Genomic DNA, 19,281 nt, shown 5'->3' with positions numbered 1-19,281 from the left:
TGTATCTGTGGATCAGCTCTGAGACGTCCTCCTTACACACCATCACCCAGCCGTCCGCCTTCATGTGGTGTTTTTATCTTTTTATTCCTTTTAGTATTCTTTGGTAAGCTCTTACCTGGGGTGTTTTAAGTAGGGCATGTGAACCAGCTCCCAGGAGACTTCCAGAACACAGCAGAACCACAGAAAAACTCTTCCCTGTTGGTTGGAGAAGCCAATCACGGGCCCCCACTGAGCCCCAGCAGGCCTCAGGAAAAGGGCCCCCGGACTATCACCACCTGGGGGACACAAACGGAGGCAGAGACTCACCAATCCATACTAAGGACCCTCCACTCACCACCCCCCATTGCTGGGGAGCAGCCCACTTCTACCCCCCTGGTTTAACCTGTTTTTATCACCAGATCCACTGTTCTCTTCTGCTTTGATTCATCGGATTGTTTTTATCCCTTTTTATTTTGCTCTTGGCTTTCTATTCTTGTTGGTCACTGTGTTGCACCAGGGATCTAGAAATGAGCCCCGTTCCCACTCTAGTGGAGACACGGACACACACACACACACACACACACACACAAAAACACACACACACACACACACACACACACACACACACACAAAAACACACACACGAACACACACACACACACAGACACACACAGACACACACACACACACACACACACATACACACACACACACATACACACACATACACACACACACGCACACACATACACACACACCTGAGCAGAGTCCATTAAACCTGCCCCCCCCCCATACCTTCCACAGGGTGGAGCAGAACACGGACGACTGGCTGAAGCAGAACCTGCTTATTCTGCAACAGCCCTCCGCTCACTTTAACCCCCTCCTTAATATATTAATTAATATATACACCTTCACACACACATTAACACACATCGGCTCAGCCACAATATTTTAATTAATATATACACCTCCATACACACACATTAACACACATCGGCTCAGCCACAATATTTTAATTAATATATACACCTCCACACACACATTAACATACATCGGCTCAGCCACAATATATTAATTAATATAAACACCTCCACACACACACATTAACACACATCGGCTCAGCCACAATATATTAATTAATATATACACCTCCACTCACACACATTAACACACATCGGCTCAGCCACATAGTTACCCTGGTCTCCCCCTCAATAGAATTAGATCTCAGTCCACCCCCCACTCACTCTGTTCCTCCCCCTCCTGTAGATTCCACCAAGCAGCGGCCCCCACCACAGACCCGGACTGGTACAGGTACAGCGGAGAGACTCAATGAGGTGCCTGAACAGAACACCATGATGATGGGTCAAAGCAAAGGGAAATGTCCCACAAAGCAATCCCAATCTGAAGCCACCTCTAACAACACCAAGTCTCCTCCGCTGTCCGTCCAGTCCACGAGCACACCCTCACAGCGCACTGTGCAGCTTAGACTCCACCACGCCCTTAATTCGGCCACGTTAAGTCCCCTCACCATCACTCCCGAGCGCCGACGGCCGAGTGTAACCACCGACCCGAAGCCTCGACCGAACAAGACGATATTCAAAATGACCAGGCACGATCCTACAGGGCATAAAGTTAGGGATTGGACTATTTGATCCATCAATCCCATACTGATCATCGGTTACTGAAACTTGAGTCGGGCTCAAGTTTGCCTCCGCACACACACACAGACGCCCACATTGACAGTTATCCCGGTGCCAAATACCAACACATCACACAGATCTTAGATGAAAATCCTCCCAATTCACACACCAAGATTGTGGAGGTCGCTCTGGGCATCAACCATAGGGACAACCTGGTGGAGTCGACGACGGACAAACCCGCAGGCCACCCTCTATGTCCCCATCATTCATTTGTCACATCGTTTAGCTGCACCACATCAGACCCTATTAACACGACTTAATGCATTCATCACTACATAATACAACTCACCTTTTGAAATACACCACTCTGAATTCCACACAACTCACGACCACATACATTGGACAGCAGACACCACATCACACATACTACAACATCGGCTGACTCAGTTAGACTTCGGGCGGGGTCTCCGTCCCAACAGGGACCGCCCGTCCCCAGGAATCTAATATTCTAAACCTATCCACCGTCTTCCATCTGTCAGGAACGGAGACTCAGCTGCTGCAGAGGGGCCTTAGTTTCATCCCCACCCCCCGTCCACCATTACAACCGGTCACTTAAATGATTAGAACCCTTCCATGGCCGGGCGCGGCCCGCCCCTGCCCTAACCTTAACCCCGCCTCCCCCTGCCCTAACCTTAACCCCTGGTCACCCACTCCGTCTCACCTTAACCCCTCGTCACCCACTCCGTCTCACCTTAACCCCTCGTCACCCACTCCGTCTCACCTTAACCCCTGGTCACCCACTCCGTCTCACCTTAACCCCTGGTCACCCACTCCGTCTCACCTTAACCCCTCGTCACCCGCTCCGTCTCACCTTAACCCCTCATCACCCACTCCGTGTCACCTTAACCCCTGGTCACCCACTCCGTCTCACCTTAACCCCTCGTCACCCACTCCGTCTCACCTTAACCCCTCGTCACCCACTCCGTCTCACCTTAACACCTCGTCACCCACTCCGTCTCACCTTAACCCCTCGTCACCCACTCCGTCTCACCTTAACCCCTCGTCACCCACTCCGTGTCACCTTAACCCCTCGTCACCCACTCCGTGTCACCTTAACCCCTCGTCACCCACTCCGTCTCACCTTAACCCCTCGTCACCCACTCCGTCTCACCTTAACCCCTGGTCACCCACTCCGTCTCACCTTAACCCCTGGTCACCCACTCCGTCTCACCTTAACCCCTGGTCACCCACTCCGTCTCACCTTAACCCCTCGTCACCCACTCCGTCTCACCTTAACCCCTCGTCACCCACTCCGTCTCACCTTAACCCCTCGTCACCCACTCCGTCTCACCTTATCCCCTCGTCACCCACTCCGTCTCACCTTAACCCCTCGTCACCCACTCCGTCTCACCTTAACCCCTCGTCACCCACTCCGTCTCACCTTAACCCCTCGTCACCCACTCCGTCTCACCTTAACCCCTCGTCACCCACTCCGTCTCACCTTAACCCGCCTGGGGCCTCCACTGCGGACCCCCACCACCTCCCTAACCCTAACCAGCTTCCCTCCTCTACGCCTCACCTTAACCGGCTCCCCTCCCACACTGGAGGGGCCGACGTAGGGTCCGCCCCCGTCCACAGGCCTGCTGAGGGGGGCCCCCACTAGGAGGGCCTGGATCCATGAGTCAGGTGGTCTTCCCCAACAGGTTCCCTGAGGGGACCCCTGACATCAGGAGCGGAGATGATCGGGGGGGGGGCAGCCACACACACACATCATACCCCTCATCAGCACATTGACACCAAACATTACACACACTCCAAACTGAAACACGCATTCACACGCACACAACACAACAATCCCACACTCCAGAATTTTAGAATATTACAGATATTAGAAGCCCCCCTCTCCACACCAAAGCCACTTTCAGCAGCTGGCGGTCTTCAGGAACCAGCACGCCTCCACCTCCAGCCCTGTTCCGCAAAAACTCACCATGCAGGACAAAAACATCATCTACGCCATCACATGCTCCGAATGCCACATCATTTATGTCGGCGAAACAAAGCCCAGGATACTCACCAGACTTAAACAGCAGTTATATACTATACACATAGGCACACTCAACACTCAAACGGTCCAACACTTCCAAACACACCCCATCACCTCACTATCCATCACCGGGCTGGAGATGAAGGCGTGCTGGTGGGACAGACAGAGGAAGGCGGCGGAGCATAGGTGGATAGCCAAGCTTAGGACCCTTCCCTCCTTGGGCCTGAACATCAGGGAGTAGGGGCCGCGCTGGGACGCTGCTGGGGGCGCTGGGGGGTCCTGGGACTCCTCCTTGGGGGTTCCCTGCATGGCGTCGGGTCCACTGTGTGTTTTAATATGTTGCATGTTTTTATCTTTACTGTGCGCTTCCTGTGCATCATTATTTAACTGAGGCCTTCCACCTCTTTCACTCCCCCATTTATTACAATGGAGGCTTCTTTTATGTGAAAGGATGGTATGAATGTGTGAATGGTTTTTGAATGTGTGAATGAGCACTTATTTTTCCCTGTGTGTTTTTAATACTTCTTGCATGCTTTTACCATGTTTTTATAGATATGTATATTTGTAAATTGTTACATTAAAGGGGTTCCTGTATTTTTCACCCATGAATTCCTCAGATTGCAGTGTGTGTAACGTGAGCGTTTGGCTGAACCCAAGTGCACAGACGGGCGAAGAGCGTGGAACAGTGTCAATCGTTTATTCGGATTCAGGATCGGCAGGCAGGATAGTCAGACAGGCGGGGATCAGGAGCAGGCTGGATAGTCAGACAGGCGAGGATCAGAGAGCAGGCAGGATAGGTGGTAGGTCAGGATTCGAATCGCGGGAAGGCACTGTGAAACACAAGAGACAATCTGACAGGGAATGTTTGGGAGGAAAGGACTGATATAGGGGAAACACAGGTGAAGGTGGTTGGGTTAATTGGGAGTGATCAGGGTGGCAGGCAGGTGAATGGGAAAACCAGGGGCGGATCATGACAGTGTGCTCCTTTTTATTCCTATATTTTGTATTCATGTGCAAGATTTACTATTTATGAGAGAATGTGTATGGATGAGTCTGTATGCGTGGATAAATGTGTTTGTGTGTGTCTCTCTCTCTACACATATGTTTATATATGTGTATATAAATATATATATATATATATTTTTTTTATTTATATGCATGTTTGTGCGGTCTTCAGATCCCGCCCGTGTGTGTGTATTTGTGTGTGTGTGTGTGCGTGTGTGTGTGTGTATGTGTGTGTGTGTGTATGTGTGTGTGTGTGTGTGTGTGTGTGTGTGTGTGTACTGTACCACATGAAGGCGGACGGCTGGGTGAAGGTGTATAAGGAGGACGTCTCAGAGCTGATCCACAGATACAGGAAGGACATGTTCTGACCTCCCACCTAGAGCCCCATGTGACCCGGCCAGAGGACGGGCTCTGACCTCTGACCTCCCACCTGGAGCCCCATGTGACCCGGCCAGAGGACGGGCTCTGACCTCTGACCTCCCACCTGGAGCCCAATGTGACCCGGCCAGAGGACGGGCTCTGACCTCTGACCTCCCCCCTGGAGCCCCATGTGACCCGGCCAGAGGACGGCCCTGACCTCTGACCTCCCACCTGTAGCCCCATGTGACCCGGCCAGAGGACGGGCCCTGACCTCTCACCTGGAGCCCCATGTGACCCGGCCAGAGGATGGGCTCTGACCTCTGACCTCCCACCTGGAGCCCCATGTGACCCGGCCAGAGGACGGGCTCTGACCTCTGACCTCCCACCTGGAGCCCCATGTGACCCGGCCAGAGGACAGGCTCTGACCTCTGACCTCCGACCTGGAGCCCCATGTGACCCGGCCAGAGGACGGGCTCTGACCTCTGACCTCCAACCTGGAGCCCCATGTGACCTGGCCAGAGGACGGGCTCTGACCTCTGACCTCCGACCTGGAGCCCCAAGTGACCCGGCCAGAGGACGGGCTCTGACCTCTGACCTCCCCCCTGAAGCCCCTTGTGACCCGGCCAGAGGACGGGCTCCTGATCAACTCTCATGATCACATCACTCATGATCACCGAGCGTCGTGTCCAGGAATGTTTTAATAAAGCGCTGAGAGAAGAACGCTGGGACTCCTGTGAGCTCATTACACCAAACATACCCAACGCCTTTAGTTTCAGGACGTTTTCATCTACAAGCTTCAGTTAAAACCCCTAAACAGCATCGCTCTGGTACATTGGAACTCCCCTGAAAAGGTGATGAGTGATTAGTGACTTTTCCTTTGTTTTTCCTGACCTTCCAAGCCCTCTAAGACAGACTTCCAGTGGTGGCGTCAGATAAAACATGAAGTCTTGGATAAAGTGAAGAGAAGATTCAGTGAAGCCTGTTAAATGTGCATCCGAAAAGTTTATACACACAATTTCAATGTGTTTGAATCACACATTATAGCCAAGCTTGTGTTGTTAGTGTAGGATCAATAGGTCGATTAGTGAAGCTCCAGATTGACAGATTGAGGGAGACGGGGGGGGGAGACGGGGGGGAGAGAGAGACGGGGCGGGAGGGAGACAGGGGGGGAGAGGGAGACGGGGGGGAGAGGGAGACGGGGGGGGAGAGGGAGACGGGGGGGGAGAGGGAGACGGGGGGGGGAGAGGGAGACGGGGGGGAGGGAGACGGGGGGAGAGGGAGACGGGGGGGGAGGGAGACGGGGGGGAGGGAGACGGGGGGGGAGAGGGAGAGGGGGGGGAGGAGAGGGAGACGGGGGGGGAGGGAGACGGGGGGGAGAGGGAGACGGGGGGGAGAGGGAGACGGGGGGGAGAGGGAGACGGGGGGAGAGGGAGAGGGAGACGGGGGGGAGAGGGAGACGGGGGGGAGAGGGAGACGGGGGGGAGGGCGACGGGGGGGGAGAGGGAGAGGGAGACGGGGGGGAGAGGGAGACGGGGGGGAGAGGGAGACGGGGGGGAGAGGGAGAGGGAGACGGGGGGAGAGGGAGAGGGGGGGAGAGGGAGAGGGGGGGAGGGAGACGGGGGGGGAGAGGGAGAGACAGAGTGTCCGTCCATCTGTCTGTGGTTTCTTTCCACAACCGACAGAGACACTGAGAACCCCCCCAACCAAAACCCAGGGAGGAAAAACATTTGTGGTTTTATTTATAATTTCTGATTAATATTAGGTCTGTCAAGCGATTAAAAAACATAATCTAATTAATTACAGGCTCTGTGATTCATTAATCTAAATTAATCTCATACTTACATTTTTCCGAGACGGTATTTCAAAAATAATTTAATTCAAGTAAATTACGGCAGATGAGTGTCTTTCATTAACATACGGTGCATGTTAAGATCAAATGAATAACATTTCCATCTCACTCAGGATTCAATGCATCTCAGTCGAGTGTGGCTTGACGAGGCTGGCTGCTAGCGCCAGCTTCAGGGGCGGTGGCAGCTCGTACCTGCCAGCTTGCTACCAAACGTTTTGCGTTGAGGTGATATTTAAGGGTTGAAGAACTCCGGTGATAGGAAAATTCCTTACTACAGAGATTGCAGATAACGGTGTTCCTAACTACAGTTCCGTCTGGGAGTTTAAACTTTAACTTTCCGTGCACGGGGCCGAGCAGCGTTTTCTCGTCTGCCTCCATTTTGTTTCAACCCATATGACGCACCGGGTCAAAGGGCACTATAGAAGTGCGATTAATCTGCGTTAATTTTTTTTAACGCGTCATTTTCTGTGATTAATTAATCGGAATTAACGCGTTAATTTGACAGCCATAATTTATATATTATTTTTCTTAAGGCACTTATTGAAGCATTATTCACTAAAAAAACAAGAAATCATCGGCTGAACACAGGAGAACATTCAGTTGGATCCACCAAGTTGTTTATTGCAATTATGCTTCATTAACAAATACAACAGAAAAATAGTCCCTTTACTTGTACACAATAAACAGGAGGACTAAAACAATAGAAGCAGCAGACTTTACAAATCATCAACAGGTGTGCACATATCTTTAATAACTGAGCATGTTCTGCGGACGCTTGGTTCACATCAGAACACAAAAAAATCAAGATTCAGTTTAAAGTAATTTACAACATGCAACATTATCCCATAGACCTCTTGGTTATTATTAATAAAATATAAAATCTGCTTTAAATCAGGTCGTAAATCAGGGTTATAACAAAAATGATATCAGAGCCCTTAAGACCAAAACTGGTGACGTCTGAAAATATGCAAACATTTACCATCAATAGGTATTTTATATACATTTCAAATAATAAATGTGCTTCTCTAACTATGGGAGATCTTAAAAGTCTTTTCATGGTTTATCATACTATACTGTCTAGAAGAGGGAGAGAGAGGGAAAGAAAAAGAGAGAGAGAGAGAGAGAGAGAGAGAGAGAGAGAGGGGGAAAGAAAAAGAGAGAGAGAGGGAGAGAGAGGGAAAGAAAAAGAGAGGGAGAGAGAGAGAGAAAGAAAGAGAGAGAGAGGGAGGGAGAGAAAGAAAGAGAGAGAAAGAAAAAGAGAGAGAGGGAGAGAGAGAGGGAGAGAGAGAGAGAGAGAGGGAGAGAGAGAGGGAAAGAAAAATAGATAGAGAGAAAAACATAGAGAGAGAGAGAGAGAGAGAGAGAGAGAGAAAAAAATAGAGAGAGAGACAGAGAGAAATAGAGAAAGGGAGAGAGAGAGAGAGAGAGGGAGAGAGAGACTATAACTGCCACAGAGACACTGAGTCATCAGTCCTCTCAGTGTGTGTGTGTGTGTGTGTGTGTGTGTGTGTGTGTGTGTGTGTGTGTTTGTGTGTGTGTGTGTGTTGCAGCACTGCAGCTGACGGTCCTCCTCCTCCGCGCCCGTTTTTTTTTTCTACAACCGACACAGAGTCGCTGAGGCCCCCCTCACCCCTCCCAGTAGGATCCCCCCCCCCCATACCCTGGCCCCAGGGAGGAGGTCCTCCTGGGTGAAGGAGGACCAGAAGGTGTGGACGTGTGTCAGTGTGTCTGAGGACCCTCCTCCACCTGGGGACACTCTGTAGAAGGACAGAGAGCCAGCAGGCCGGTCCAGATACACTCCTACTCTGGTGGAGCCAGCGGGGGGGAGAGGGAGGTCTGTTCTCCTACCGTTGTACACGGCAGAGTAACCACGATCAGAACAATAAAGACCCCAGGACTTTTTGTTCTCTCCAAGCCTGCTGTCACCACCCCGTCCTCTCCTTGTGATTCCTCTGTATGTCACTCCTATCCAAACACCTCCTTCCCTCTCTACCTCCCAGTAACAGCGGCCAGTCAGAGCCTCTCTACCCAACACCTGGACCATGGAGTCAAATCTCTCTGGGTGATCTGGATACGACTGGTCCTCTCCAACCAGCATCACCTTCCTGTTGTCCTCAGACAGAGAGAGTCGTCTGTGGGCCGTGTTGGGGTCCAGTGTGAGTTCACAGGCATCTGAGGGAGAACCAGACATGATGAGCTGCTGAACCGCTCTTCATCCTCATCATCATCATCATCACTAGTACTGTTCTCCTGCGCTCTTCTTCTCTTTATTCTCTTTCAGACTCTTTTTGTGATCGCTCTCTCTTCTTCAAACATTAACATAGAAAGACAAAAAAAATATATGATAGGTACTATATTGGAATCATGTGCTGTATATTTTCTAAGCAATAGGACACATTATGTTTAAGATAATTAAAGTTAAAGTTGATTGGAAATCCCATGTGTGTGTGAGTGGCTGTCCCAATCAAAACATTGAAACAAGGACAAATGTATAAAGTGCATTTACTCCCTCAGTATTTACTTCACATTAACATATCATACATCAAAATGTTCAGTATGATGAGTTGATTAAACCCATGAAATATCTAAACAATATTTGTAATATCTTCCAACATATTCCACTTTTGGATTTCCCAATACACATACATGGCCCTCAACCTTCAAAGGGACACCTGTGTAAAGAACAGACTGAAAGAGCTGAGCTCACATACAGGCTGGAGATGGACTGATGAACCATAGAACTGGTTCATTTATTATAGACATCTACTCAGACATACACCTGCTCACCTACACATACATATACACATCACTGGGGGCACTTGGCTAGGATTCATATCTATATCATCATACACACACAGACAGGCTGGAGATGGACTGATGAACCATAGAACTGGTTCATACATCAGGCATGTATTTATTCATGTGTGCATAAGTACACATAGTATAAATACACACTATATATATACAGTATAGTTTGTATCTGTGTGTGTGTGTGTGTGTTTGTGTTTGTCTGACTGTGTGTATATGTGTGTGTTTGTGTGTGTGTGTCTGTGTGTGTGTGTGTGTGTGCATGCGTGCGTCCGTGCGTGTGTGGGTGCGTGCGTGGGTGCGTGCTATGAATACATCAACAACAGTGTTATGAATACATCAACAACAGTGTTATGAATACATCAACAACAGTGTTTTGAATATATCCACAACAGTGTTATGAATACATCAACAACAGTGTTATGAATATATCCACAACAGTGTTATGAATACATCAACAACAGTGTTATGAATACATCAACAACAGTGTTATGAATACATCAACAACAGTGTTATGAATACATCAACAACAGTGTTATGAATATATCAACAACAGTGTTATGAATACATCAACAACAGTGTTATGAATACATCAACAACAGTGTTATGAATACATCAACAACAGTGTTATGAATACATCAACAACAGTGTTATGAATATATCAACAACAGTGTTATGAATACATCAACAACAGTGTTATGAATATATCAACAACAGTGTTATGAATACATCAACAACAGTGTTATGAATACATCATCAACAACATTATGAATACATCATCATCAACACCTCTCTTTGGATCCAGGACTTACCAAAGACAAGCAGTTGAGCGCTGTGATTGGCCGTGCCAGCGCTGTTGCTCGCCATGCAGCAGACCGTGTTCACGCCATACCCCACCCCTCTGACGAAGAGGAAGCCCCTCTCCACCCAGGCCTCTGATTGGTCGTCTGTGCCGTCCCTCTCCAGGGGCCGGCCGTTGTGGAGCCACTCTACTGTGGGCTCCGGCGTGCCGCCGGCGTGGCAGGTATAGCGGGCCGTTTGGCCCACGGGCAACACGTGGGTAGAGGAGTGGAACTCTGTGATGCTGGGGGCCTCCTCCTCCGTGGGCACCACTGAACCTGAAGAAAGCAGGAGGAGAGGAGTGAACGTTTACAACACGGATCTAGAGATGCAGCGTCAGACACTCCCTTCACTCTGTCCTAACACCTGTCCACTAGAGGGCGACCCAGGGGATTCACCCCCAGTATTCTCGCCTGCCTCTTCATACATGATTGAATATCACAGCAGTGTCTACAAAGATCTCCCAGGGAGGGGAAGTCACTCCAGCGCAGAGATTAACGAGGCGGGGGCGGAGCTTGCAGAGAAGAACGCAAAACCGTTCAGCAGCTCAAATAGAAACTAGTGCAAGTGAACCCAGAAAGGGTTGACCCTTGTGACCTGACATGAGGAGACCGCAATAGAAACATGACCTTAGTAGACCACGATAGAAACCTTACCTTAGTAGACCACAATAGAAACCTGACCTCAATAGACCACAATAGAAACATGACCTCAATAGACCACAATAGTAACCTGACCTCAATAGACCACAATAGAAACATGACCTCAGTAGACCACAATAGAAACCTGAACTCAATAGACCACGATAGAAACATGACGTAAATAGACCACGATAGAAACCTGACCTTAGTAGACCACAATAGAAACCTGACCTTAGTAGACAACAATAGAAACATGACTTTGGTAGACCACGATAGAAACCTGACCTTAGTAGACCACGATAGAAACCTGACCTCAATAGACCGCAATAGAAACCTGACCTCAATAGACCACGATAGAAACCTGACCTCAGTCGACCACAATAGAAACCTGACCTCAATAGACCACAATAGAAACCTGGCCTCAATAGACCACGATAGAAACATGGCCTCAGTAGACCACAATAGAAACCTGACCTTGGTAGACCACAATAGAAACATGACCTCAGTAGACCACAATAGAAACATGACCTCAGTAGACCAAAATAGAAACATGACCTCAGTAGACCACAATAGAAACCTGACCTCAGTAGACCACAATAGAAACCTTACCTTAGTAGACCTAAACACATCCAACAACCTTTCAACTCTTAAAGAGTGTATTTACTGTATCTACGGCACAGAGAACAGAAAGGAGGAACCGTTCTCCACTCATGAACACAAACAAAGTCTGCGGACCCTCTTTGTTCAGCTCAGCCTCCAGATGATCCACGTCTACGCTCTTCTCACAGATCCAGTGGTGCAGTCTGTAACACGGTTCTTCAGACCAGCCGTCCTCCCCTGCCACGACACAGTCTCTTGCTCCGCCGTCATCGCGTGGTTTGACGTGTCTCCAACTGAGAACCACGAGGAGGAGACAGAGGAGGTCACTCTGTCACTCTCAGAGAAGAGATGCTGCTGAATAGAGTCTTCAGCCTTACCTTGAGGTCATGTGGGTACCATCCACCCACTTGAAGGTCCCCTCTGTCTCTCGATCACTCAGTCCAATCCAGGAAGGACCCATCAATCTGCTGACAAACCTGAAAACCTGGTTCTAAAGGTAAAAGCATCTGTTGTCATGGCCACAAAGTACACACACACACATACACGCACACGCCAGACACACACACACACACACAATCTCTCTCTCTACCTCTCTCTCTCTTACTTACTCACACAAACAATATGTCTCTCCCACACACACACACACACACACACACACACACACACACACCCCCCCCCCCCCCCCCCCCCCCCCCCCCCCCCCACACACACACACACACACACACACACACACACCAGTTCTTCTCTGCTGTTGATGACCACCAGGTCTGCCTTCCTCTGCAGACAGTCTTCTCTACTGGCCCTCCAGCCCTTCTTAGTAGTAGAAATAAGGTAGAAACTCTTGTCGTGAAACATCCAGCCCTGAAGTGTCAATTCATCTGTTGAATGTAAAAGAAAATCCTGAACAAACAGAGAACTGCTTATCTTACGATCTTCGTCACGGACACACAACCCTGAGACCTGACCTTAACAGACCACATAGAAGCATGACCTTAATAGACGACAATAGAAACCTGACCTTAGTAGACCACAATATGAATCACAAAAGCAGAGGGTGTTTTTGAAATGAATGTTAATGACGCGGTTGATTTAATAACTTGGATAAAACCCTCACCGAGTTCACCCAGTAAGTGCTCTCTCCCCTCCCTCCAGGGTGACGGTGAGTCTAGAACAGAACAGAGGAATACAGAAGATAAGAGCTCTAAAACAGAACGACATCGTCTCTAAACATCACAGGACCCACAGCCAACCAAACACAAAGTCCATAATATTAATACTAATTCAAATAGCAATAACTACAGTCATCAATATCATTATCGTTGCTATTGTTACAATTATTCATTTTAGTAGCACAAATTCTAACAAAAACAATAATGATCATTATCATTGCTACTATTACAACTAGAGGATGAGCGCGCGCAGTGCACCTCTAGTTGTAATTAAACCCATAGCTATAATGTGGAAACCCCAGTCGATATTGTATTTCATTTCTGAGTGCATAATATAACAACATTTTGCCTATAACGTTACAACGTATAACATTTCGGTTCAGCTATTACGTAACGAAGCAAGCCTAATAATTGTCTCTTTAGTTATGAACCGAGCATCCTTTGTCCATTGTCCCCCACGGCCGATAACCACCGCTGTCTCCACCTGTTGTGGAGGAGGGAGAGACGTGGAGAACCCGACGGTCGGTTCATTATATTGTAATAACCACGGAAGAGGCAGTGGATGAAGTATTGATTAGACAGAGATTTATTAGATACCACCGCAAATAAACCGTTGGAACACACAAGACCGGTAACCATAGCAACGGCGGTAAACAAACCCCTCGAAGCCCAATCCCCACGCGCTACGGCCATCCGGAGCTCACACAGCTTTTGGCCCTGATATTATATATTAAATTATATAATATTATATACTATTATAGAGCTCCGGGAGGGCAAACGGCAACCATCCCTTTCTCCTCCATGCTGCGGTTCAACCCGGACTGCACCGCAGGGAATGGTTGCCCGGTTGAACGCTGATTGGCTGTTACGTTACGTCCCTCAGTGGCCACGCTGTTGAACGCTGATTGGCTGTTACGTTACGTCCCTCAGTGGCCACGCTGTTGAACGCTGATTGACTGTTACGTTACGTCCCTCAGTGGCCACGCTGTTGAATGCTGATTGGCTGTCTTTGCTGGCGAGCGAAAGTGTCGCGCTGCAAAACCAGTAAACGCGCTCGCACGTGCCGGGCAAAAGTGTCGCGCTTTAAATCAAATCTTGTTGCGGGTTTTCTGTAGCAAAAAATTTGCCCGATTCACGTCTCTCCGTTGACGTTGTACGGAACCGTGTCGCCCCTTCGCGTTGGATGTGAACGCTCCTTCACTTGTGCGACAGGCCTGCTATTATATAGCAGGGAGATGTTTAAAAACATATCGTCTTACCTGGGCGAGTGTCGCTGCGGTGTGTTCGCGTGCGTGTGTGTTATTACCTGCGCGTGTGTCGATGGCGGAGCCGTTATGTTTAAAGACATAACCTCTTACCTGGGCGAGTGTGTTGCTGCCTTTGTCTTGACGTGCGGTGTGTGCACTAGTGTTGACTCGTTCGCGAACGATCAGTTCGAATGAACGAATCGTTAAGACGAACGAACTGAACTGGTTCCTCTCTCTCGTTCGCTTAGTTTGTCTCGTTCGCCTCGTTCGTTCTCAGAGTCGACTCCTCCCAGACCCACTAGTCGCTGACTCGCTGACAGTTCGTTCACTCACTGTGTGAGTGTTGAGGAGGGACCGACTGAGAGACTTCACGACTCACGAGAGTCAGCCAATCGTATGCTGTTCTAGGACTGAGTCTACGACGCTCTCGTTGAATTTTAGTCAATGAGAGACAGAAATCAACAGGTTTAATGGGGAAAAAACAAATGGGCTTAGTGAGCGAGCTATCTATTATTCACATTGGCCATCTGTTGCATGGACGTATTTAAAGGATGCATTGTACATATTTATAATTCGAAATTCGTCCCAGCCTTTATACCACATTTTTCACAACCTACCAGCTCTCGTTGTGAAGACTACTCACCGCGCAATTCGTTTCAATGGAAATCGCGACAGTATACTTTCAACATAAAGTGTACATATTTATCATTTGAAATTCGTCCCAGCCTTTATACTAGAAACTGTAGAGTCTATACTGTAGCGACCCTGGGACATTTAAAGAGTTTGTGTGTTATGTGTTGCATTGTATTTCGTTGTCCGTTATGCCAGTTGTTCTCTGTGCATGCATTGGATGTTCTTCTTGTCAATCAGTGTGGGGGGCGAATCATCAGGTCAGCTGGGGGAGGGCCTTGGGAGAACAGGAGGGTGGGGGCTTGCACGTTGAAGGGACCGGGTTGGGGGTGTCCCGGGTAACCGGTTGTTGTTAGTGTGGCTTTTTGCCGTTGGTTACGGGTTTTCAGTGACCTGGTTTGTCACCGGCGAGGTCATTACAATAGCGTATAACTGCGTTGTCTGATGACAGTTTAATGCATTTTTCACAATTAACCAGCTCTCGTTTTGAAGGCAGTGTTAATTTTGGCAGCTAGATTTAGTCTTTGGCTGCACAGGGTTCTGTTTATGGGAGCCTAAAACACCCGGGACACCCACCATCATTGCTAAATCAAGTCTATTATTTTGCTGATATGTCAAACATCCAATAATCAACTACACCCCCCATCCCGCTGCGTTTGTTTAAAGTTGTAATGTTGACGTATGAGAATGAGAATGAGGGAGGCGTTGAGTCTGAGCCGTTTATTCCATGATTCTACCGGAAACTCGACTGAACCGGAAACTTGACTGAACGAACGAACGAACTAACGAACGAGGGGCTGAGTCTGACTGACTCAGAGAACCGTGTATGATTCGATTCACCGCTACCGGAAACTCGACTGAACGAACGAACGATTCGCGAACGACTTCCCTTGGCGAACTGAATCACGCGAACTGGTTCGCGGAAATTAATCAATAAATCCATCTCTAGTGTGCACGTGTGTGTGTCTGTGCTTCCGTGTATGTTTGTGCGCATGTGCGGTGTGTGGAAATTTCTGAGCGCAATATAAAATAACATTTTTCCTATAATGTTAAAACAAATAACATATTGGTTCACCTATTACGAAATGAAGCAAGCATAATAATTTTCTCTTTACTTCATGAAGCAAGCATAAAAATTTTAAGTTCGCCACATTTGTATATAAGAAGATTCGACCCTGAGGGTGATTCACACTTGATGCTTTATGTGCGGACATCGATGTCATTCAGACATCAGTAGAATCAAGGGGGGTGGGCTTGCAAGGGGCGGGATATGACGTACGGTCTAAGTTCGCAAGAGGCGGGATAAGTGCGGCCGCTGACACTGTATTTTTTTTTGGTTTGCCCGCAGACAGCAAAAAAAAAGGCATCGCGAACGACTGTGTTACCGGAGAAGGAGAGCGTATTTTATTGCTTAAAGGTCCCATGGCATGAAAATCTCACTTTATGAGGTTTTCTAACATTAATATGAGTTCCCCTAGCCTGCCTATCGTCTCCCAGTGGCTAAAACTTGTGTTCGGTGTAAAACGAGCACTAGGTACCCTGCTCGCCTTTGAAAAAATGGAAGCTCAGGCGTGCTGATTTGGAATGTGGCCCCATATGTCGTCATAAGGGGCCAAGTTACCTCCCCTTTCTCTGCCTTGCCCGCCCAGAGAATTTGACCTGCCAATCAGACAATGAGCTATGACCATGCGAGCGTCACATGTGTGGCGCTTTGTAGTTGCTATAACCGTTCTGCTTTGATGTTATGGCGCATAAAACGTTGGTTCATTGACATCTCTGGTATTTCCACAACGAGACTGTAGTTGGGGTTATCTCCGCCATAGTTGAGAAGGAATTGGGGGAAAGGAACTTTGGCTTGACTCCCTGAAGTACATGAACCACGACATGGAGGAGAAAGGGATTGTCTCCCACCGGTGCCCCGCTGCCGCGAGGCACCACCACCATGTAGCATCACCGCCACAAAGCACCATCGCCACAAAGCACGACCGCCCGGCGGCGGGCAGCCGCCAGCCGCCAGCCGCCAGCCGCCAGCCGCCAGCCGCCAGCGCACGGTTCAGTCTACTTAAAATTGACGTGGAAGTGGAAGAACCAGAGATTGGAGAACCCGACGCAGTCGTTTGTGATTCATAATATCGTCTGGAGGCGCACACAGGTTTTGGCCATGATAATATGTATTATATCATATAGATTTCTATGTATTATATGATATTATTTAGATATAGAGCTCCAGGACTGTACCGCAAGTGCTGTACACTTCCTTGTTATTTGGATAACACTTCTGCTGTTGGTGTTATGGCGCATAACACGTCGGACTCTCGTCTCTGGTATTTCACAACGAGACTCGTAGTGGGGGTTATCTCAGCCATGGTTGAGAGAAATTGGGGGAAAGGAACTTTGGCTTTTACCCCTGAAGTACATGAACCACGACATGGAGGAGAAAGGGATTGTTGCCCGTGAATGTCTCCCGCTTGAGCCCCGCTTCCCGCTGCCAAGGGACCACCACCTCGTTGCTGCAGGAGGCGGTGGTGCCTAAGCGCTGACCGCTGCCGAGGCAGCGAGACCACCGCGGTCAACATTCTCTTTCTCCTCCATGTCGTGGTTCAGTCTACTTCAGATTGATGTGGACGTGGAAGAACCAGAGACGTCGGAGAACCCAACGCGGTCGTTTGAGATTCATAATATCGTTTGGAGGCTCACACAGCTTTTGGCCGTGATAATATATATTATATGATTTAGATATCTACGTATAATGTGATATTATTTAGATATAGAGCTCCAAGACTCCCGCCGGAGCACCCGGAGTGTTCTAGAATATTTACAGAACACGGCCAAAGGCTGTGTGCGCCTCGCCATTGCGATACATCCATTGTAAACAGAGCACATGGTACTGTGGCCGCAAGCTGCTCAGGGCCACACCCCCACCCTCCTCCTTGACCCGCCTCTCTCCTCCTCATTTGCATTAAAGCGACAGACACCGAGACAGCGCATTTGGGGAAAGATCAATGTGCGACTGGCTCGTAGTGGCTGTAATTCTGCACCACGGCTGAATTTCGGGAACGTCTTCAAGTACTGTGTTTGGGGCCTACTAATATCCATATTAAAGCATCCACAAAGTAGCATTCCATTGGACCTTTAATTTCCCATAGCACACTGGGACAAATGCAGTTGATTGCTTGTTTAAACAGGGTGAGAAAACAGGGAGTGGAAGGACGGGACCATATAATGTTCAGCTAACTGTTGGGTTACAGGGGTAATTGTTTAATGGAAAGTGTAGTATACTATGCATACGAATCAATCATTCAATAGCTTTTACTGTTATTCAGGGCTCAAAGTGCATTGATACTTAAAAAATGCACGGCAACTACTATTGTTTAGCTAAAAATAATAATAACAAACTTCACTAAAATTGTGTTCAAGTAACAACAGCTAAGGCAGCAACCTCCCTAACTATAGTGAACTAAAGCACGGGCTTGTGTGGGGGAGGGGGGGTGTGAGGGCAAGATTGCAGATTGTACATTGGCTACCTGACGTGGGAGATGTTTTTTTTTGTTAACAGAAGAATGCGTCATTGAGATTAAACATCTCTTCAAGTGATCTGGCCAAGACAGGCAGCAGTAGCCTACAGTCACACATAGCCTACACATGAAACATAAGAAAAATAAAACAACTAAAACAGTCGGCAGGGGGGAGGGGGGATTTCTAGATCGCAAGACATTTCGGGAGGCTCAGGAGGTGGATAATGTTTAAAGAAAAATAACGTTTTGCAAAAAAGTGTCAATGATAGACATAAGGCTCAGGTGGGAGAGTGTGTCGACGGCGGGGCTGTTATCTCAATCTTGCCGTTGTCTTGAAACATCTGCATCCGCGTGTGTGCAGTGTGTGTATGCACGTGCATGTGTGAGCGTGCGTGTGTGCATGTGTGTGTGGTGTGTGTGTATGCGGTGTCCTGCGCTGCCCTTGTCTTGAAACGTCTGCATCAGCGCGCCCGTGTGTGCAGTGTGTGTCCGTGTGCGTTTGTGTTCGTGCACGTGTTTGTGGATTGTGTGTGCGTGTGTGTATGCGGTGTTTATGTGTGTGCGTGTGGTGTATGTGTGCTAACCCTATTATTATCATTAAATCTAACAAAAACAATATGTATCATTATCATTGCTGTTATTACAGTCATTAATATGATTATACTGTATTGTAATTCTATTCAGGATGAAATGATTTAGACTCACTGAAGCGCAGGGAGATGAGGAGAATACTCAGCAGTCCGATGCTCACAATGACAGTGATGTGAAACCATAGAGCTGTTCAGGAGTAGGACACACACACACACATACACACACACACAAACACACACACGGTCACTTTGGCTAAAAAAGTTATTATTTCTTTTAAATACTCTATAAAGGGGCACCTACCAAATCTTCTCTTTCTGGTCTCCTCCCAGTCCAAAGACGTGTCCTCAGGTTCCTCAGAGAGTC

The 19,281-nt window shown here is 48.4% G+C and overlaps 1 protein-coding gene across 1 annotated transcript in view; it reads right to left on the bottom strand.

The window, feature by feature from the left end:
• Positions 1-111: 111 nt before the first annotated feature.
• LOC307091643 (uncharacterized protein) overlaps positions 112-19,281 on the bottom strand; it is a gene marked incomplete at its 3' end in the record, with an annotated part of 20,387 nt that continues 1,217 nt past the window's right edge. Inside the window, exons 2-9 of the mRNA XM_079759284.1 lie at positions 19,219-19,281; positions 19,033-19,104; positions 12,881-12,931; positions 12,502-12,644; positions 12,144-12,256; positions 11,902-12,059; positions 10,498-10,803; positions 112-275 (exon numbers count right to left, since the gene is read on the bottom strand). The exon at positions 19,219-19,281 is cut by the window's right edge and continues 87 nt beyond it. Coding sequence (XP_079615410.1) covers positions 112-275; positions 10,498-10,803; positions 11,902-12,059; positions 12,144-12,256; positions 12,502-12,644; positions 12,881-12,931; positions 19,033-19,104; positions 19,219-19,281 — 1,070 coding nt within the window. The remainder of the gene's footprint in view (positions 276-10,497; positions 10,804-11,901; positions 12,060-12,143; positions 12,257-12,501; positions 12,645-12,880; positions 12,932-19,032; positions 19,105-19,218) is intronic.

The sequence above is a fragment of the Pollachius pollachius genome (genome assembly GCF_949987615.1).
Source record: "Pollachius pollachius genome assembly, contig: scaffold_54, whole genome shotgun sequence".
NCBI lineage: Eukaryota > Metazoa > Chordata > Actinopteri > Gadiformes > Gadidae > Pollachius > Pollachius pollachius.
The sequence above is the reverse complement of the archived record's forward strand: the minus strand, read 5'-3'. Positions and strand labels throughout refer to the sequence as shown.